A 22026-nucleotide genomic window follows, 5' to 3' on the forward strand; every position below is an offset into this window, starting at 1 on the left:
TTAAGCCATTTTTTCTTGTATGTTATTACATTGAAATGTTCTCATATCTATGTTATTAGGCATATAATTTATGATTAACTCTATTCTATGTACATTGTTGCTTTCATATTATTTTATGTAAATATTTTCTAAATTTATTGTATATATTTTCTTTAAAATTATTCGTATATAGCTTGGTTTTCTTTTGAGGATTTTATTGCATATTTTATTTATGTTAATTACTTTGGTCTTTGTATATGCGTTATTTTCATTTATTATTTTCATATAAACATATCATTCGTTTAGTCAATTTATTTCATTTGAAATTATGTTACATATTATTCGTTTCAATATATCTTTTAAAATAATCACTAATATATTATCCATTTTTTATACATATAAACTGTTTTGAATTCTAATATATGTAATAAAAGGAAATGGCATTGGGGGAAGGAACAGACAGCTTTTTTGACCTGGTTCATGCGCATGATTTCTCTAAATGGGTAATTTATGCATTTAGTCCCTCCATCTTGCGTGGAGGTGCAATATAACTCTTTATTTCTTTTAGACTTGGGCTGCAAATATGGCGTCTGTTTCAATCTGGTCCTTGGACCATGTGCAGACTCTCACTGCGTTTTGGGATGGGGAATATCTCCCTAAAGGTCCCCCATGTCCTTGGCGCCTTTTATTTCAGTCCCTTTACCACATATTTCATATATTTACAGTTTGGACCCTGGATTTTGATTTGATTTTAATTTCATCCTTTAGTTCATTTAATTTTTTTTTTTTTAGAATAGGGGAGTTCCTCTATTATTTATTTTAAGTTATATATATATTTATTATTTACCTAATATCTTTCTTTTTATTTGTATTATTTGATTTAAGTCATTATATATGCACATACATATTCTTTTTATAATTTATATACATGTACATATTCTTTATTTATTTTAAATATATATTTTTCTTTTCGTATTTTCTACATGCATATATATATATATACTTATATATTTACATATTTTAATTCATATACTTAAAAATGTATGTACACACTTACGTTATTTTTTTTTATAATATACATATTTATGTCTTTTTTTTGTCTTTATGTAATATATATACACACATGCGCATTGTTCTTTATATATATGTAATTATGTTTTCATATTTTATAATTCTTATACATACACATATATATACGTATAGACATACATATTTTCATTATATATATACCTATATAGTTTTTTTTGTATTTTAAATTTTTTAAAATTCATACATACATTTTTAAAATGTTTATAATTTTATTCATTTATTTATTATTATTATTGTTTTACTTTATGTTTATTTATTTATTTATGTGTCCATTATTATTTTAAAAAAAAATGTTTTCGTTTTTTTATTTGTTTATTTACTTGTTATTGTATATAATTGATTTTTTTTATATATTTATTTTTGTTATTTTTGCTCGTATTATTTTTGCTCGCATTATCGTAATTGTTCTTCCCTCACATCAATTTTTACCCAAATTCGTAAAAAAGGAAAATTTTGGAAATAAAAGCAATACTCGATACTTGGGATCTTCGAGAGAATTGGGTTCTAATTTTCTGTTGAATCTAAATACTCGAGAATGCTCTTTAATAAAAACATAAATAAAAACTCATTATCGGGATTTCAATATGTTGTGTCCTAACGCATTGGATATGACACGTGGTTTTCTCGATATGAGGATTTTTCGAAAGAAAAGGCAATATTCCGTATTTAGAAAATTCGAGAAATCGTGCCCTAACTTATTGAGCTTCGATTTTTCTCGTTGATTCTAAGTAATCGAATATCCTTTTTAAAATTAAAATAAATGAGGTTTAAACAAAAACTAAAGGCAAGCTTACTCTCGAAAATACGATGTGTTGTATCCTAACTTATTGGACGTGACATCTTGTTACTTCGAGATAAGGAAGCATTTTCCATTTTGATTTATTTGAGTAATTTTAAAATAACAATATAAGGAGGGATTGTATTTTAAATTCTTTTTGAGTTTTCAATTTTCGACACTAAGACACTAATTAATCAACTAGGTACCAATTTTGGGCGTATCGAGGGTGCTAATCCTTCCTCGTGCGTAACCGACTCCCGAACTCATTTTTCTGAATTTCGTAGACCAAAATTGTTGTTTTAATAAAATCTAAATCGTTTATTAAAAACAACCGTTTTACGAGGTGACCCGATCACACCTCATCAAAAAAGATTGGTGGCGACTCCCATTTTTCGTTTTATTTTCAAAATCTAAGTCGACCCCGTTTCCATCAAAAAAATGGTGTCAACAGCTTGGCGACTCCACTGGGGACTATAAGAGAGTCAAGCCACGTGTTGATTATTTCTTGTCTTTTTGTTGAAAGTGGAAAATTCGATTTAAATTTACGATCCTCTCATTGCATCTCTTTTTGTTTTGAGTTATATTTTTTTATCATGTTCTGTATTTTATTTTATACCTCTGCACATTGCATTGCATGACCGTTGGTCACACCTTTTAAGTGGGAGTGAGAAACTACGCCTTCGTGAGGTTTTCACCTCCGCATGGGATAGTGAATCGCTTCCGGGATACATCCGTACCTATGTCTTCGTGAGATTTTCATCTCCGCATGGCCATAGGGAAATGTATTCCCCTGAACTGAACTCGGTCCATATGAGCCTATAATGGGTGAGGATCGAGGAATCTGCTGGTTCAGGTACTCTTACTTTAGAACCAAACCTCATGTAGTGAACCTTAGGAGCCCACCCTAGGTAGAACCACTTCGAACCCCTAGTATTCACCCAAATAGGTGTTCTATTTATTCTTGCTTGCTTTTGCTTTGTACTAACATGTTTTCTTTTTGTTATGATTGCATTGCATTTTCATCATAAAAAGAGGTGTTGATTCACGTTCAATTGCTAAATAGAGAGCCTGTCATAAGAAAATGGGTTTCTTGATAGAGTGGATGACGATACGGTTGTCCTAATACGGTCCAAGAAGATATAACAAAAGAAGGATGATAGTTCAGTAGAGGACTATACGACTTTGCCTCGTTGCCTGAAGACTCAAGATGACAAAGATTATTCGAGAACCGCTAAACTTTTTAAAGAGAAGCCAACGAGCATCACAAGGATGAGTGAGTAACGAGTCGCGGCCTGGATCAAGCAAAAAAAAGAGATAGAAGAGATGTTCCTTTTAAAGAGTTCGTGAGATTTATCTTAACGCTCGAATGAAGAAGAGGATCGAATGTCTCCGCATATGAGGGCAAAGTCGTATATATATATCCGTTTTATTTAAAGAGATTTATTTTCTAGTAAAATTGTTCTAATAGAATTGAACCAAGAATCAACATCTTTTTTTTGCATTCATGCATCAACATTTCATTTCATCGCATGCAATAAATTTCCTAAAATCCAAAAATACGTATTCATGCATCAACACTACGTTTCATTGCATACAGTAAATTTCCTAAAATCCAAAAGTACGTCGAGTTTAGAACTCTAGTACAGAACTAGATGAATGATAAAGAATTGGAATTATTTGAATATATCGATGGTTCGAAAGGTGAAGATGTTTGTGCCTTTGAAGAAGAACTAAAAAAATGAAAAAGCCTATCATGAATTTGTTTCTGCATCCTAGAGGCATTCAAAACAACTGGACTGTGGAGGAGATTTTTGTAATTTTTAGGGCCATTTCAGAGTAACATTCGGAACGCTCTTATTGCTCTAAGCCTAGGAGCAATAGAAAATCCTTTTGTGAAAAAGGCGTATGTCCACATTTTTTTATTTCAATGAAATGCATCTTTGTGTCTGGTTTTGGCAAATATTCTTTTGTTCCTTCCATTTCATTCAAACTCATACTACACAGATAATTACCCTTTGATTCATTTGTCCTTTGAGTCTTCTTTCGTCCCTAGAATAGGTCTCCAAATATCAATGATATGAGCGACACTACTATTGACTCAGAATCTCCTTTTGAGCAAGATATGTGTCTAGGGGAACTTCAAGACTTCGAAGATGATCGAGACTGTAATTTATCTCCTGATTTATTAAGGATGGTAGAGTAAGTCGAAAAGCAAATCCTACCTTACAAAAAAATCAGTTGGAAATTGTGAGCTTAGGAGAAGAGAAAAAGGTGAAGATCAGAGCCTGTATCACCGCAGAGACGAAGCGAGATGTCATTGAGTTACTCCAAGAATTCAAAGATGTTTTCACATTATCAAGATATGCTTGAGCTACAAAGACGTATGGACGCCCTTAAGGAAAAGAAGATCTTGGAAGAGGTCTATACGGGTGTCTGAGGAACACATGCATTGATTTTGCAATGGCCAAGTGAATCATGAGATATGGGTACTTCTGGTCCACCATGGAAGGGGATAGCATAAGTTATACCAAGAAACGCCACAAGGGCCAAATTTACGGGGACAAAATTCATGTACCTCCATCTATTCATGTTATGACTTTTCCATGACCTTTCTCTATGTGGGGGCATGGAGGTCATTGGGCTAATCTCGCCAAAAGCTAGCGGTCTTCGAGTCATCTTTGTAGTCATCGATTACTTCATTAGGTGGGTGGAAGCTGCTTCATATGCCAATATCACAAAGCTGACAATCAACAAATTTCTTGAAGAATCATATGTCAATATAAAACGCCAAAAAGGATCATATTAGACAATGCATTGAATTTGAACAACCGCACGACATCAGAAGTTTGCAGTCTGTTCAAGATTAACACCATGCCACCCAAAATGAACAGTTCAGTGGAGGCAAAAAAAAAGGACAAAAAAAAAGACAAAAAAAGGTAAAAAAACGAGAAAATAAAAAGCAAAAAAAAACCAAATAAAAGAAAAACCTCTACTGGAGCAACTCAGTTCTCACTAGTATATGGAATAGAGGTAGTTTTACCCATCAAAGTTGATATTTCTACCCTTCAAGTCTTGTCAGAGCTGAATCTGGATGAAGCAAATCCAAACCCGATATGATCAGTTAAATTTGATTGAAGAGGAAAGATTCAAGGTTATCCGTCTTGGTCAAAAGTACCAAAAATAAAATACGCGAGCTCACCAAAAAGTTCGCCCCAGAGACCTGATATCGAAGAATATTCTTGCCATACAAAAGGACTTCAGAAGAAAATGGATGCCGAACTGGAAAGGACCTTATGTGGAAGGCCTTATCTGAAAAAGCGTTGATATTGACAGGATGGATGGCAAGAACCTGCCTAATCTCGAGAATTCTGATTCAAGAAATAAATACTTCACTTGAAAAAAAACAAAAAGAAAAATGAAAAAATGAAAAAAGAAAAGAAAAAAGAAAAAGAAAAAGGAGAGGCCAAGGTGAAAACCCGCAAAGGGTGCCTTGAGACCAAAGGGTTTTGAATTGAAAACCCATGAATGGGTAGTTCAAATTTTTTTCAAAGGTGGGGCATGCGGTAGTCTTACCCTTTCTGAATTAATAAGAAGGAGAGATGCTACATCTTGGGGCATCAACAAAGCCTTCTAGGACTTCTAAACACATATCAAGTTCAAAAGGGTCCTTAAGAAGTTTGGGGCAGAGAAGCTCATGCTACAATATCTGGGGCACCTATTCCCATTTTATTCATTTTTTGTATTTTTGACAAAATACATCATCTTGATTAATTTATTCTCATTTTGTATTCTAGCAAAATTTGCTATCCTGATTAATGTGTTCATTTAGAGTTTTGCTCTCAACAAATTTTCATCTTATCCATTGTGATAATATTTTCCATCTTATTCATCTCGTATCTCAGCAAAATTTGCTATCTTGATTGATTTGTTTGTTTAGAGCTTTGCTCTCAACAAAATTTCATTTTGTCCATTTTGATAATCTTTTTCAAGCATTTTTCATTGAAATAACGATTAATGGACTGACAATACACACGCAGAAGGAGTTCTGCATATTACTCTAAAAGTTTCTAAATAATACGAGGACCTGAAACAGGACTATTGTTTAGAACTAACCAAACCTAAGGGTTGGAAACATTTGAGAAATGATAGTCTAAATAGCGTCTATTTCTTTGGGTTTTCTGTCAAATTGGCTGAACAAGAAGGCATCAGTGATAGAACCTTGATGAACAATGAGGAATGACAACCTAAGCATTAAAAATGGATCATTCTCATGACATTCTACAAATATAATACATACACATCTAGTTAGGAGCATTTGATTCATTCTGATCATGTCATCCTAAACACTAGGCGTAAATAGGTCCTATCTTCCTATATTGGTAGGAAGTGGATCGAAGATTGCAGATCTTGCCTTCCTGTATTTGGCAGCGAAGCAGATCAAAAGATGGCAGATTTTACCTCCCTGACCACAGTGGAGTACACTGAAGCCGATAATTCTATCTCCCTGTATTTGGCAGTGGAATAGATTGAAGATTGCAGATCTTGCCTTCCTGTATTTGGCAGCGAAGCAGATCAAAGATGGCAGATTTTACCTCCCCGACCACAGTGGAGTACATTGAAGCCGATAACTCTATCTCCCTGTATTTGGCAGTGGAATAGATTGAAGATTGCAGATCTTGCCTTCCTGTATTTGGCAGCAAAGTAGGTTGAAGACGGCGGATTTTACCTCCCTGATTACAGTGGAGTACATTGAAGCTGATAGTTCTATCTCCCGGGGCAAGAAGTAGATCGAAGATAGCTGATCCTATCTTCCTATATTGGTAGGAAATAGATCGAAGATGCAGATCTTGTCTTCCCATATTGGTGGCGAAGTAGATCGAAGAAAGCAGATCTTGTCTTCATGTATTGGCGTGAAGTAGATCGAAGATAGCTGATCCTATCTTCCTATATTGGCAGGAAATGGATCGAAGATGCAGATCTTGTCTTCCCATATTGGTGGCGAAGTAGATCGCAGAAAGCAGATCTTGTCTTCATGTATTGGCGTGAAGTAGATCGAAGGTAGCAGATCCTATCTTCCTATATTGGTAGGAAGTGGATCGAAGATGCAGATCTTGTCTTCCCATATTGGTGGCGAAGTAGATCGCAGAAAGCAGATCTTGTCTTCATGTATTGGCGTGAAGTAGATCGAAGATAGCAGGTCCTATCTTCCTATATTGATAGGAAATGGATCAAAGATAACAGATCTTGTCTTCCCATATTGGTGGCGAAGTAGATCGCAGAAAGCAGATCTTGTTTTCATGTATTGGCGTGAAGTAGATCAAAGATAACAGGTCTGGTCTTCCTATATTGGTAGGAAGTGGATCGACGATGCAGATCTTGTCTTCCCATACTGGTGGTGAAGTAGATCGAAGAAAGCAGATCTTATCTTCATGTATTGGCGTGAAGTAGATCGAAGATGCAGATTCTGTCTTCCTATATTGGTAGGAAGTAGATCGAAGAAAGCAGATCTTGTCTTCATGTATTGGCGTGAAGTAGATCAAAGATAACAGGTCCGGTCTTCCTATATTGGTAGGAAGTGGATCGACGATGCAGATCTTGTCTTCCCATACTGGTGGCGAAGTAGATCGAAGAAAGCAGATCTTATCTTCATGTATTGGCGTGAAGTAGATCAAAGATAACAGGTCCTGTCTTCCTATATTGGTAGGAAGTGGATCGACGATGCAGATTCTGTCTTCCTATGTTGGTAGGAAGTGGATCGACGATGCAGGTCTTGTCTTCCCATACTGGTGGCGAAGTAGATTGAAGATTGCAGATCTTGCCTTCCTGTATTTGGCAGCGAAGCAGATCGAAGATGGCAGATTTTACCTCCCTGACTACAATGGAGTACATTGAAGCCGATAACTCTATCTCCCTGTATTTGGCATTGGAATAGATTGAAGATCGAAGATGGCAGATTTTACCTCCTTGACTACAATGGAGTACATTGAAGCCGATAACTCTATCTCCCTGTATTTGGCAGCGAAGCAGATCAAAGATGGCAGATTTTACCTTCATGTGACTACAGTGGAGTACATTGAAGCCGATGACTCTATCTTCCTGTATTTGGCAGTGGAATAAATTGAAGATCAAAGATGGCAGATTTTACCTCCCTGACTACAGTGGAGTACATTGAAGCCGATAACTCTATCTCCCTGTATCTGGCAGTGGAATTGATTGAAGATTGCAGATCTTGCCTTCCTGTATTTGGCAGCGAAGCAGATCGAAGATGGCAGATTTTACCTCCATGACTACAGTGGAGTACATTGAAGCCGATAACTCTATCTCCCTGTATCTGGCAGTGGAATAGATTGAAGATTGTAGATCTTGCCTTCCTGTATTTGGCAGCGAAGCAGATCGAAAATGGCAGATTTTACCTCCCTGCATTCAATAGTGGAATAGAGTGAAGATTACAGATCTTATCTCCCTAAGTAGTAGTGGAGCAGACTAAAAACACAAATCTCATCCCCATGGAGTCGTAGCAGAGTAGATTGAAGCTACAAGGCGTATCTGAAGTTGCAGTAGAGTGGATCGAAGCAACAAGACGTAGCAGACTGGAATAAGGCTACTTGAAGAAGATGAGTACCAAAAAGTCAAGACTCGACAAGACCGGGCAAAATTGGCCCTTTTGATGTCTTTGCTCTATTCTCGTTACACGAAAATGAGCAAAGAGGGGCAGCTGTAAAAGCCCATTTTTGCCCGGGCCCACACCAACAAAATAACTGAAATAATAAAATCCAAAATAAAATCCCAAGCCCAAAATCTGGCCCAAAATTAGGAAAACCCTAACCCACAAAACTTAAAAAAAATTTCAGCAGCAAACCCTAGCTACCTGCCGCATGCCTTACGTGGCCTCCTCGTCTGCCACGCCTCCAGCCCACGCCTCCACTCGCACGCCTCTGCCACCACTGTCGGCCACGGGCACCTGCAAAACCAACAAAAGGCACGCAACAACAGAAGAAACAAATAGCAAAAAGACAAAGAAATAGAAATTAAAAGTTGTGTAGATCGGCTATAAAGGCCGAAAATCTCTTCCTTGTAAGGGGCTTCTCTTTACGAACATCTAAATAGAAAAGCAAGAAAAACAAAGAAAATTTCAAAAAGGAAAAACCTTTTTCGGTTCTGGTACTTATTTTATTTTTATTTCTTTTATCTTCGTTTTTATACTAAATATTGAGATAAAAAGAGAGGGAGAGAAGAAGCGTACCTCGTCGCCTTGCAAGCCCGGCGTCGGTGCTCTCTTCGCCGTCGTCGGAGCCGAAAGTTGGGGGACTAAAGACCTTTTTTGGTCCCATGGGTTGAGAGAGGCCAACCTTCGAGTACCCTGCGAAGGGAAGGCTAAAAAAAACCATTTTTTCGCTGTCGGCCGTTGGCCACGGCGGCGGCGGCGCGACGGTGGCTTAGAGAAGCCCTAGGCCAAATGTAGGGGAGGGTGTAAAAAAAAATTGAGGCTCCCTCAGTTTTTTAGAAAGTTTGAAAAAGTGAAGTAAAAAAAATACTTTGGTTTACATTAGCAGTTAAACGGCGCCGTTTGAGAGAGAGGGAGACTCACCGGAGTCACGGCGGCGGTTGGGTGAACCATTGGTGGCCTCTTCGGCTGGAAGACAAAAGGGATAGTAAGGGAGAATAAGGAATTTCATAAAACATTTTTGGGTTTCTTTTTTTTTTTTAAAAGGTTAAAACGTTTTTTAAAAAAAAAAGGGGGTTTTAATGGTTAATAAAAGGAAATGGCATTGGGGAAGGAACAGACAGCTTTTTTGACTTGGTTCATGCGCGCATGATTTCTCTAAATGGATAATTTGCGCGTTTAGTCCCCCCTCCCTTGCACTACTGTCTAATTAAGCCATTTTTTCTTGTATGTTATTACATTGAAATGTTCTCATATCTATGTTATTAGGCATATAATTTATGATTAACTCTATTCTATGTACATTGTTGCTTTCATATTATTTTATGTAAATATTTTCTAAATTTATTGTATATATTTTCTTTAAAATTATTCGTATATAGCTTGGTTTTCTTTTGAGGATTTTATTGCATATTTTATTTATGTTAATTACTTTGGTCTTTGTATATGCGTTATTTTCATTTATTATTTTCATATAAACATATCATTCGTTTAGTCAATTTATTTCATTTGAAATTATGTTACATATTATTCGTTTCAATATATCTTTTAAAATAATCACTAATATATTATCCATTTTTTATACATATAAACTGTTTTGAATTCTAATATATGTAATAAAAGGAAATGGCATTGGGGGAAGGAACAGACAGCTTTTTTGACCTGGTTCATGCGCGCATGATTTCTCTAAATGGGTAATTTATGCATTTAGTCCCTCCATCTTGCGTGGAGGTGCAATATAACTCTTTATTTCTTTTAGACTTGGGCTGCAAATATGGCGTCTGTTTCAATCTGGTCCTTGGACCATGCGCAGACTCTCACTGCGTTTTGGGATGGGGAATATCTCCCTAAAGGTCCCCCATGTCCTTGGCGCCTTTTATTTCAGTCCCTTTACCACATATTTCATATATTTACAGTTTGGACCCTGGATTTTGATTTGATTTTAATTTCATCCTTTAGTTCATTTAATTATTTTTTTTTAGAATAGGGGAGTTCCTCTATTATTTATTTTAAGTTATATATATATATTTATTATTTACCTAATATCTTTCTTTTTATTTGTATTATTTGATTTAAGTCATTATATATGCACATACATATTCTTTTTATAATTTATATACATGTACATATTCTTTATTTATTTTAAATATATATTTTTCTTTTCGTATTTTCTACATGCATATATATATATACTTATATATTTACATATTTTAATTCATATACTTAAAAATGTATGTACACACTTACGTTATTTTTTTTTATAATATACATATTTATGTCTTTTTTTTGTCTTTATGTAATATATATACACACATGCGCATTGTTCTTTATATATATGTAATTATGTTTTCATATTTTATAATTCTTATACATACACATATATATACGTATAGATATATACGTATAGACATACATATTTTCATTATATATATACCTATATAGTTTTTTTTGTATTTTAAATTTTTTAAAATTCATACATACATTTTTAAAATGTTTATAATTTTATTCATTTATTTATTATTATTATTGTTTTACTTTATGTTTATTTATTTATTTATGTGTCCATTATTATTTTAAAAAAAATGTTTTCGTTTTTTATTTGTTTATTTACTTGTTATTGTATATAATTGATTTTTTTATATATTTATTTTTGTTATTTTTGCTCGTATTATTTTTGCTCGCATTATCGTAATTGTTCTTCCCTCGCATCAATTTTTACCCAAATTCGTAAAAAAGGAAAATTTTGGAAATAAAAGCAATACTCGATACTTGGGATCTTCGAGAGAATTGGGTTCTAATTTTCTGTTGAATCTAAATACTCGAGAATGCTCTTTAATAAAAACATAAATAAAAACTCATTATCGGGATTTCAATATGTTGTGTCCTAACGCATTGGATATGACACGTGGTTTTCTCGATATAGGATTTTTCGAAAGAAAAGGCAATATTCCGTATTTAGAAAATTCGAGAAATCGTGCCCTAACTTATTGAGCTTCGATTTTTCTCGTTGATTCTAAGTAATCGAATATCCTTTTTAAAATTAAAATAAATGAGGTTTAAACAAAAACTAAAGGCAAGCTTACTCTCGAAAATACGATGTGTTGTATCCTAACTTATTGGACGTGACATCTTGTTACTTCGAGATAAGGAAGCATTTTCCATTTTGATTTATTTGAGTAATTTTAAAATAACAATATAAGGAGGGATTGTATTTTAAATTCTTTTTGAGTTTTCAATTTTCGACACTAAGACACTAATTAATCAACTAGGTACCAATTTTGGGCGTATCGAGGGTGCTAATCCTTCCTCGTGCGTAACCGACTCCCGAACTCATTTTTCTGAATTTCGTAGACCAAAATTGTTGTTTTAATAAAATCTAAATCGTTTATTAAAAACAACCGTTTTACGAGGTGACCCGATCACACCTCATCAAAAAAGATTGGTGGCGACTCCCATTTTTCGTTTTATTTTCAAAATCTAAGTCGACCCCGTTTCCATCAAAAAAATGGTGTCAACACCTACTCTATTAATTTTTTTAAAAATAACTATGAAAAATAACCTTCCTTAAAAATTACATTTTATTTTTGAAATCATAAATTATTAATGGGGTGTTTAGTGAACAGAGTTTTGAGTATTTTTTAGCTGCTTTAGGTACTAATAGAAGATCGAATAGTCAAACAAATGAAAGTTTGTAAGAACTTGTTGAGTTAAAACCTTTAAAAGAAAAAACACAGAAATGAGCAACTTTTTTCACAGCTGATTGATAACGAGATATGTGGAATAATATATCTGACCATACATGCTCAAAAATATCTCCCTTTGTCACATGTTTGCTAAAAACTTACTCCCTTTACCACATGTATTCATTTCTTGAATATTTATGTACTCTTAATTTATTTTTAATTTACTTGTATAAAATGATTTATTATGCAACTTTATATTAATTGAAATATGCTACTTGACAAATTTATTTAGAGTTTGACATAATTAACACTAATTTACATACTAAGAATATGACATAGTTATCACTATGAAAATAGTTTACAATATATTGATAGACTATTAATATTTATCAATTTCCACAAGGTTAATATTTTGCAAATGAGGAACTTAAGAAATTTGTTTATTTATATTTTTAAAAATATTACTAATTAATTTCAATAATAGATGTTTTAATTCCTTGGTAATAGTGTTTTATTTCAATAATTTCACACAATAAAAACTAAAATATTATAAATAAATAAATACTTAATAATAAAATATGTCATAGTCTTATTTGTCATTTTACATATATCAGCTTTCAGTTATCAATTAAGTTTTACCAAACACTTTTAAATAAACAATTAGTAGAAACAGTTGATCAAATCAGTTAATAGAATCGGTTCGTTAAACCAACCATTGCAATCATCAATCAACTATCAATTATCAGTCAATTGCCAAACAAGACCAATAACTTATTTCTTAAAAAATTATAATAAACTTATCAAACAAAAATAAATATATCATTTAGCACCTACTATATTAATTAAAAAAAATAACTATGAAAAATAACCCTGGTTGAAAATTATCTTTTATTTTTGAAATCATAACTTTTTTTTCAATATAATTATTTTTAAAAACTAACCCATCAATTATTAAATTATGAGTAAGTCTTCGTGTTTGTTACTTAACTAAAAATATTTACAATTTCATTATTGAACTATTCAAAAATTTTCATTTAAGTTTGGGGGCTTTTAAAATTGATGCAATATGATTTTCTCTCTTCGCATTGTCTGTACCAATCAAAATCTCACTTTTTTTTTCTTTTATAGTTTATTTTTTTACATGAAACAATTTTAGATATTATAAATCTGCGAATTAAAATTCAAATAGTTTTTCTCTAATATCTAATATTGACCGTCAAGTTGACTTAAATAAAAATTTTAAATAATTAAATGAACAAATTATAATTTTTTTAATGAAGTGACCAAAACGAAACTTACTCGTAGTTTAGTATAGTGTATCCTAATTTTTAATAACTTTATTATTTTAAAAATATATGTTTGTTCTGAGGTGGGTCCAATAGGTAGGATTAGGACGTGTGATGAAGCATAGGGATGTGGATTAATCGGAGGGTGGAAGACATTAGTAAGGTCAATTATTTTGGGGAAGGTGATTTGATTGGTGAACTGTGAAAAGTTTGAGGAAATCGTATGTTCCCAAGGTTTACTAATGCACGTGTTGTGTTCTGGTTTTCTATACCCTTTGATGATCTGATGGAGAGGGAAGATCGACGGCTCCAGATTCTCCAATATGTACTCTTCAGTACTTCTACAACTCGTTATGTCCCTTCTCTTTGACTACATTTCTGGTAGCAATGATGCGCAGTTCGGGTGCGTGCGTGGTCCAGGTGATCTTTTATTATTATTATTATTATTATTATTATTATTTATTTGTGTGTTTTCCTAACTTTTTCTTCCAACACATTCTCATTTTATATATATATCGTAATTATCCTGTTGGTAGAGTAATTTTTTTACCAGCTGAAGAGAATGACATGCCTCTTTATTATATCTTGAAAATTGATAAAGATATATTTAAAATTAAAAAAATACAAATATTACTGTTTGTGAAACTTTTTTTTATTACATTAATAGTTGATAAGATAATAATTTAAATAAATATTTATTAGTAAATGGGGACTCGGATTATTTGATAAAGATAGAGGTTTGAATCTTTGAATACTTAATGAGTCACACTATATGGGTTTTGGTTCTACTACTTTAATTTATACTTGTATTTTGTTTGTATTAAACTTTCAAAAAATAGATTTCTTAAAAAAAATAAAAATATATTGTGTTTTTAAAATTGAAAATAACTTTTGAAAATTAATTTTTGGATCCAGATTCTGTTTTTTAGAAAAGTTGATTTCTTTTTTTTTGTGTGTGTAAAATCTCGTTTTAAAAAATTATTTTTAATAAAATAAACATAAAATTTATAAAAGCATTTTCTTTAGACATTCCAAGTTTATTTTATAATAAAATAATATAACATTTTATATAGACTTAATAATAATCGATACCTTGTAAAAAAAAACCTCAATGCTTAATTAAAATTTAATTTGAATTTCATTATAAAAACTTGAAATGAAAATGAATGGTAATCACATTGACAAAAAAAGATAGTGATCACACATCGAAACTATAATTATTATTAAAATAAAATTATAGTATTAAATTTTTTTATTAAAATTATATTATTAGAGATTAATATTCTAATATTTTTAAATATTTAATATAATAATATTTTACTTGATTAACTTAATTTTTATATAAAAATCAGTTTAGTTATAAGGTATTTTAAAAACAAAATGTCAAATTTAAAAAAAATAAAGAGATGGTTTAATCTCCTTGATCAGCAAGTCATTGTTATTTTTATTTATCGGTTTATTTTTCGTGAAACAAATAAAAAAGTACAAATAAATAATTTCCATGAAACAAAAATACTTAAAAGTATTTTGATGTATTTTTTTAAAATTTAAATATTGAATAATAAAAAGAAGTAAAATATTTATCATAATAAAACAAAAATAAAAAGAGGTAAAATACTAACAGTCTAAAAGGTGATAAAGATTGAAAGGAAAAACACTGAATACGAGCTTTAGGGTAACAAAGCTAGGCTAAAGAAGAAAACCATAGAACTCTTGAAGTTATAGAAATTTGGAAAATGAGCAGTTAACAGTATGGCCCAATTTGAATGTATTGGACCATCGATCACGGCTTTCCTAAGTAGAATGACTCATTGTATGCTAACATGAAAATCTCCGAAATGGAAGGAAAAGTAAAATAACAAATGTCTATAAAAATACTGAGGTGACTGGCAGGTCCAAAAATTCAGCAGCTTATGTTTTTTTTTTTAATCAGATATTAAAAGGAGGCATGAGAATGGTGATCCTGATTTCAAATAGCCAAAGCTGTCTTTTTGCATATGGGGCATGAATTCTTCTGCACCAGCCTTTGCTTGATGCTATTGAAGTGAAAGTCATCGCCGTTAGCAAAACCCTCCTGTAAACAGTTTTCGAGCACAGAGAAACGAAAATAATTTTCAATAATCAAAACATATCTTATTCATGGAAATAACAAGAAATGAGGGACCACATTCACATACATACCTGACAAATACAGCAGGGTTCAGTTTCTGCTGGAGGTCTCATCGTTAAGGACTGATATTGTCGCCTTCTCAGAACCCCAGAATAGCTTCCTCGCTTAGCCCAGTGTAAACGTTCCCAATTTGCTCCTCCAAATCCAGTAGTTCCTAGAAAATAAACAAACAAATAGGACCTTCATCCCTAATTTGCTAACATTTTATAAAGAGTAAATTACACTAATAATAATTTAACTTTTAATTCAGTCATTAAACTTTAAAATAAATAACAAATCAGTCACTGTTAATCATTTTTCGTTACAGACATAACAAAATTGTCATTTTCTATTACAGACTTAATGGAGCTGTCATTTTCCATCCATCTCTCTCCCCTCCCCTCCCCTCTCATCTTTCTTCCCCTACCACTGCTTTCCCATCCTTTTTCCTCTTCCCACCATCCCTCTGCTAACCCTCTCCCCCACTGTATTGAGAAAATTAAACAGGTTTGTTATGGCCTGCTTTTAAATCTGCACAACATCAGGAGCAGATGAAGGATCTTGTAATACATGAAAAAGGATTAAGGGTCAATTCTTCATTGCTTTTGAAAAGTGCTTTTGAGAAGTGCTTTTAAAAAATTTGAGTGTTTAGTATTGCTGTCAAAAAGTACTTTTGAAGAATAAAATATCCATTTTAGACATGATATTATAAAGTAACAAATATGTATTTAAATAATATTCAAATTAGTTAATATTATGATGTTTTAACAAAAATATAAAAAATAATTTATTATAACTTATTGTTAATATTTTAATATATAATATTAATTTTAAATATTTCTAAGTAACTAATATTAATTATTTATAAAATTTAATTAGAATATATAAACTATATTTAAATATAAAAATTAAATATTTGTAATTAGATATTGACACAATTGTATTATTATAAAAATTATTTTTTATTTTTTATTTTTAATTAATACTTTTAACACATTTGTATTATTTTATTTTAAAATGTATTTGAATATATAACTCATATTATATATTAACATAACATAGAAAACATAAACCTAACAAATTAAAATATTACATATATTTAGATTAAAGTTTTAAAAAGGGATAATATTTATATACCAAAAATAAATACTAAAAATTTTACAATAGCATTTAAAATTTAAAGTGAATTCATTAAACTAGAAGCTATAGCATCTCTTGTTAATTCCATTTCAAAACCACTTGAATTGTTTGATTCACCATTACCATCACCATCATCATCGTCGTCGTCATCAGCATCACTTTAAACTTGCAAAAAAAAAAAAAAAACAAAGAAGAAAATCACCAAGGGTTGCAAAAAAATAAATTGCCATTCAAACTTACTTTAAAGAAAGTTGCCTCTCTATAAAGCAATTAGTAAAGAATTTATTATGACCATGAAAAGAGTTTCCCCAGCATATCTCACCCAAAATATTGAATCCACAAATAGAAAAAGGGATAAAAATGACATCCATATTTAGACACAAGTAAAAGTGTACAAGCTGCAGTGTTTGCAAAAGCCAATCATGAAAATATTGGTCAACAGATTGTTGCAGCACATCAAACTCTTGTTGTAAAAGATTGTTGATATTAGCAAGAAGTAAACTTTGGCCTCTAGCCTTAACAAGTAATGTGATAAGAGAAGTTTCCAACCTAAGTTAAGTGTTAAAAAAATCATATAAAATGTAATGACTCAAAATTCACGGGCATCGAAAAAGTATAATATCGGGCCTCCGTCTTAGTAAATTGAGTCCGAAAATAATTATTAGAAATATTTACGAGACTAGTTGTGTGTTTAATTAAGTTTTAGATAGATGAATTTAATCTAATTAAGAATAATTAGGAAAAAGGATTAAATTGAATAAAGGGTAAAAGTTTAATTATAGATCAAAAGAAAATAAGAGGGACCAAATGGGCAATTAAGCCACATTTGGAAGTTGAGGCGGCATAACATTGTAAAAATCTTAGATTTTTATATTATTTATTTATATAAATATATAAATTAATTATAAAGGATATTATTAAATTAATTATATTATAAATATTATATTAAGAAATAAATCAAATAAAGACAAATGTATGGTGATATTTAATACAAGTGTATTAATAAAATACATATATTTGTAATACTTATATTTAATTACTAAATAGATATTTGTTTTAATTATTATATTAAAGTAATTAAATAAAAGAAAACAAAAGAAATAAAATAAAGGAAATAAAGTAAAGTAAGTTAAAATAAAAGAATAAAAGAAACAAAAGAAGAAAGAAACAGAATAGCCAAAGACGAAACAGAGAAGAAACAGGGGAGAAAGAAGAAAAAGAAAGAAAAAGGAAAAATTGAAGGTTTAAGGTTTAAAGCTTTGATTGGTAAGTCAAATTAGCCCTTTTCTCTTAATTCTAATGTTTTAAAAGCTTTAAAACAAAGTTTTGATGGAATTAAGTTGATATTTTGTAAGTTCATAGGTTTTCAAGTATAGTTTATGTTGAACAAAAGAGATGAATTAGGGATTAACTTGAAGGAATTTTAAGTTAGAATTGAAAAAGGGATTAAATTGTAAAAGAAACTATAAGTTTTATGTTTTAGGGACTAAATTGAGGGAAATTCGAAATTAGCAAAATATGCTGAAATTTTGATAGTTAAATTTTAGTTTGGATGAAATTTGAATAGAAATAGAGTGTGAATTGAATTAGGAAAGTAAGTGAATTTAGTTAGGATTAAATTGAGAATTAGGAAGAAATTGAATAGAAATTCAATTATTTATTATAATTAGTGCTGTAATTAATATTACAAATTATTATTTTCGTAGCTAACAAAGAACCCGAGGCATCGGCGTCAAAAGGAAAGGAGAAAGTTATCGAGGACTAAAACGGGAGAATAACGGTTTGTATTACTATAATTCAAGTTATTTATTATTAAATGCTAAATTTTAATTTATGTGTCTAGTAAATGAAATGTGAGGTAAGTATTAATATTATTATTATTATTATTAAAATGAGTGGGAATTAAATAATTGATATGAATTAATATTTGAATTGTTTGTTGATTGAAAATGGGAAGTGAATGTGAATCGAATTGTGACTGATATTAAATTGAATGGAAATGTATTGAGTTGTGAAAATGTATGAATTGTGGATTAATTATTGATTGAAAGGTGGAAAAATGATTGAATTGAAAATGTGAGAAATTGTGATTGAATTGAGGTTATATGTGATTTAAATACCCTATTAACTAGTCGGGCTGAGTCGGATATAGTTGGCATGCCATAGGATTGGAAGAGTTCAGGGATACTTCGACCTCGAGTCGATGAGACACTGGGTGTCACTATATTTCTTCGGATAGATTCGATGAGGTACTGGGTACCAACTTTCTTCGGCTTTGCCGATGAGACACTGGGTGTCAACTATTGCTTCGAACTATCCGATGAGGCACTGAGTGCCATTCTGGTGTGTTTGGTTGGATCCGTGTATCCGCCAAAATCCGAGTTTTGTTAATAGGGTAAATGATGAAATGATAAACCGAACGAGTTGGTCAAACGAGCAATTGAAATGATATGAAAAAGTTAAATTGTGAATTGAAATGTGAAATGAGATTGAGAAATGAACCTAAGGTTCGTGATTTATTCAAACTCAAATTGTGGATATACGATATTGGTTGATGAATTGCTATTGTTGAAATATTGAATTTAAATTGTATATACGATTTATGCATTACATGTACATTATTGTTATAATTTGAATTATGGTAATACCATTGAGTATGAATTACTCAGCGTACGGTTGTTTCCGTGCGCAGGTCGATAGAAGTCAAAGGTCCCGGTTCAGCATCCAGATTAATCCCGACTTCGGCAAAACTTGGTGATGTATTTTTCCTTTGGTAAAGGTGGCATGTACATAGATTATGTATAAAGGTTATTATGTTTTAATATATAATGGTTAAAAATGTTAGTATTAAAAGTTTATGGATTTTAATGAAAGAAGTCTATCTATTTTATCTAATTAGTACATTGTTAAATTTTAAATTGATATTGTGTAGATTGAGTTTGATTAGAAGTATTTAGAATAGAAAATGTGAATGTGAAATGAATTGGTTGAATTGGTGATATTTGGGAACTGTATGGTTTTAATTTGCAGGGGGTTTTATGTAAAAATAAGCAGAAATGCTGCCGAAATTTTTATAAAAAAAATGAAGTCATTTGGTAAACAAACTAATAAATTTTATGAATTATTTTAATATATTGGTTATTTATTTAAGAATTGTTGTAAATCGTTCGATACGTCCGGTAATGCCTCGTAATTCTGTTCCGGCGACGGTTCGGGGTTAAGGGGTGTTACATAAAACGAAAAAGAAAATGGGGAAGCAAATGTTTTTGTCTTTCACATCTGAGCCTAAGAATCAAAAGAAGTTTATAAGAAGAAACTCATTAACAGACATTACAAACAATAGGCTAAAAACAAACAGATCTGATAATATGGGTCAAACCATCTAGCCAATGGAACTGATTGGTCAAGAAATTTACATTAGACGTTTCTAACTTTATGAAATTTGAACAATGGATGAGGACCAGCATTTGCAACTCCATGACACCATGATATTTTACCATTAAAATGGGGTTTAAAATTTTAATAAATATCTTGTGAAGTGCATTGATTCAATTATGTTAACCATTGTATCAAATATGTACTACATGAATGAACTAATCCACCCAGTACTAACAAATTCAAGAACAAAACAAGCATTTTCAAGCCCAGTCCAAATACAAGAAGAAATGATCACTTCGGATCTCATCATATGAAACGGGGATTAAATAATCAAAGAGCTGAGTTTCAGTTAAAATTTGTTTTCTTTCCCTAAATGAACGAGAAAAACAAGAACCCAAAAAATCTTAGTAACAAACAATCCCACATTTCTTAAGAAAAAAGAAGAAGTAAGAAATGGAATTGATTGGGGAATTTCAACAAACAGAAGGAGAGCAAAATAGGACAAGGAGAGAAAGGAAGATGGAAACAAGAAAGCAAGAAATGAAGATTGAAACAAGAAAAGAAGCCATAGTTGAAATCATTTGTCTCAAGAAATACCAGCTTAAATCAACAGCTTCAAACTCTTAATAAGATCATAGATGAGTAGAGGAAATTAAGAAGCTGCTACCCTACGCATTATATGCCTGTTTAGGACCTTTATTCCGGTTCTTCCATAAACACATTCCTCAAAACTGAGAAATTTGTGAACCCATGATATATTATTTTTTCAAAATGGGATGGTAATGGCATAGACAAATCATGCACTATGCTTTCCACTTTCAACTATTATTAAAACCAAACGTGTTTATTTAATTATTTTATCACATATTCAATCAAAACAGTAATTTATTATTATGGGTTTTTTTTCTAGTTCTTACGAAATAGAGTGTGTGCTGGGGTCATCTCTTTGATCCCAACTACTGTATAAGTATGATAACACAAATAAAATAAATCCTAAAGCCAAACATACGCCTTGTGAAAGCTACGGCTGTTATTTTATTATTAGGTGATGAAAGAATAGAGTATTTAGCTACCATCATAACAAAATCTAATTCACAGATGAGGCAGATAAATGGTCATAAACTCACATATTTGAAGCAATTTATGTCCAACCTAGGTATCATCCCTAAGAGTATTTTATAACAATGAAGCATAAGATGGTAATCAAATTCATGGGAAGGACATATTAAACACCTGCACTAACTGATTGGTGGGGATCTAGCAATCGCTAAAGCAAAGCAGAGCAAAGCAGCAGAGGCACAAAGTAGAGCAAAGCAGTAAAGCAAAAGAGGCATAACAAAAAAAAGGAACACTAATTCTGAAAGAATTACAACACCATAACCTGTTTCACCTCCATTAACAACGCTCATACAATCAGCAACATGATGTGCATAAATAAACATAAATTCCAAAATCTAGTTTGATGAGGAGGGGGAGAAACCTGTTCTTTTCAAAGCCTGCCTTAGAGAGGTCACCCTGCTTTAGTGCATATCTGTCGGGATGTAGGCGAGAATCAGATGCCAATAGCTTCTTCGGAGCAGTATCAAAGCTGTTAACATATGTGCAAAATATGTGTACTGGAATTTATCATTTTTTGGAGCATTCGCAAGTTTTCATGCCTGCATAACAGCAACAGAGTAATGACAAGCACTTCAGTACTGGGGGCATAATCTTTTCTGTACTTCTTAAAGAGTCACAAATTATTAGCAAATGTAAGCATATTAGTCCTCGACTGCTTCAATTTTGAAATCAAAACACTCATCATGTCAATAGAGAAAATGTTATAATATGTAAACAAAACTTTCAACATCACAGATAAAATACGACTGAAACCAGGCACC

The 22026-nt window shown here is 31.6% G+C and overlaps 1 protein-coding gene across 1 annotated transcript; it reads right to left on the reverse strand.

The window, feature by feature from the left end:
• Positions 1 to 8606: 8606 nt before the first annotated feature.
• Positions 8607 to 9547, reverse strand: LOC121223028 (uncharacterized). Its single transcript, XM_041103931.1, has 3 exons — positions 9435 to 9547; positions 9090 to 9293; positions 8607 to 8807 (listed from the first exon to the last, which is right to left on the reverse strand). Exons 1-3 carry the CDS (start codon positions 9462 to 9464, stop codon positions 8727 to 8729), a joined length of 315 nt encoding a protein of 104 aa, XP_040959865.1. The 5' UTR covers positions 9465 to 9547; the 3' UTR covers positions 8607 to 8726.
• Between the last annotated feature and the right edge of the window lie 12479 nt (positions 9548 to 22026).

Source organism: Gossypium hirsutum, chromosome D11 (assembly GCF_007990345.1).
Source record: "Gossypium hirsutum isolate 1008001.06 chromosome D11, Gossypium_hirsutum_v2.1, whole genome shotgun sequence".
Taxonomy (NCBI): domain Eukaryota; kingdom Viridiplantae; phylum Streptophyta; class Magnoliopsida; order Malvales; family Malvaceae; genus Gossypium; species Gossypium hirsutum.

Excerpts from the sequence above, each read along its gene's own strand:
- LOC121223028 (XM_041103931.1), bottom strand. The coding sequence starts at position 9,464 with ATGGTTCACCCAACCGCCGCCGTGACTCCG. Across the intron at positions 9,294-9,434 it reads CAACCGCCGCCGTGACTCCG|GGCTTCTCTAAGCCACCGTC; the intron begins GTGAGTCTCCCT and ends CATTTGGCCTAG. Across the intron at positions 8,808-9,089 it reads CGGGCTTGCAAGGCGACGAG|GTGCCCGTGGCCGACAGTGG; the intron begins GTACGCTTCTTC and ends TTGGTTTTGCAG.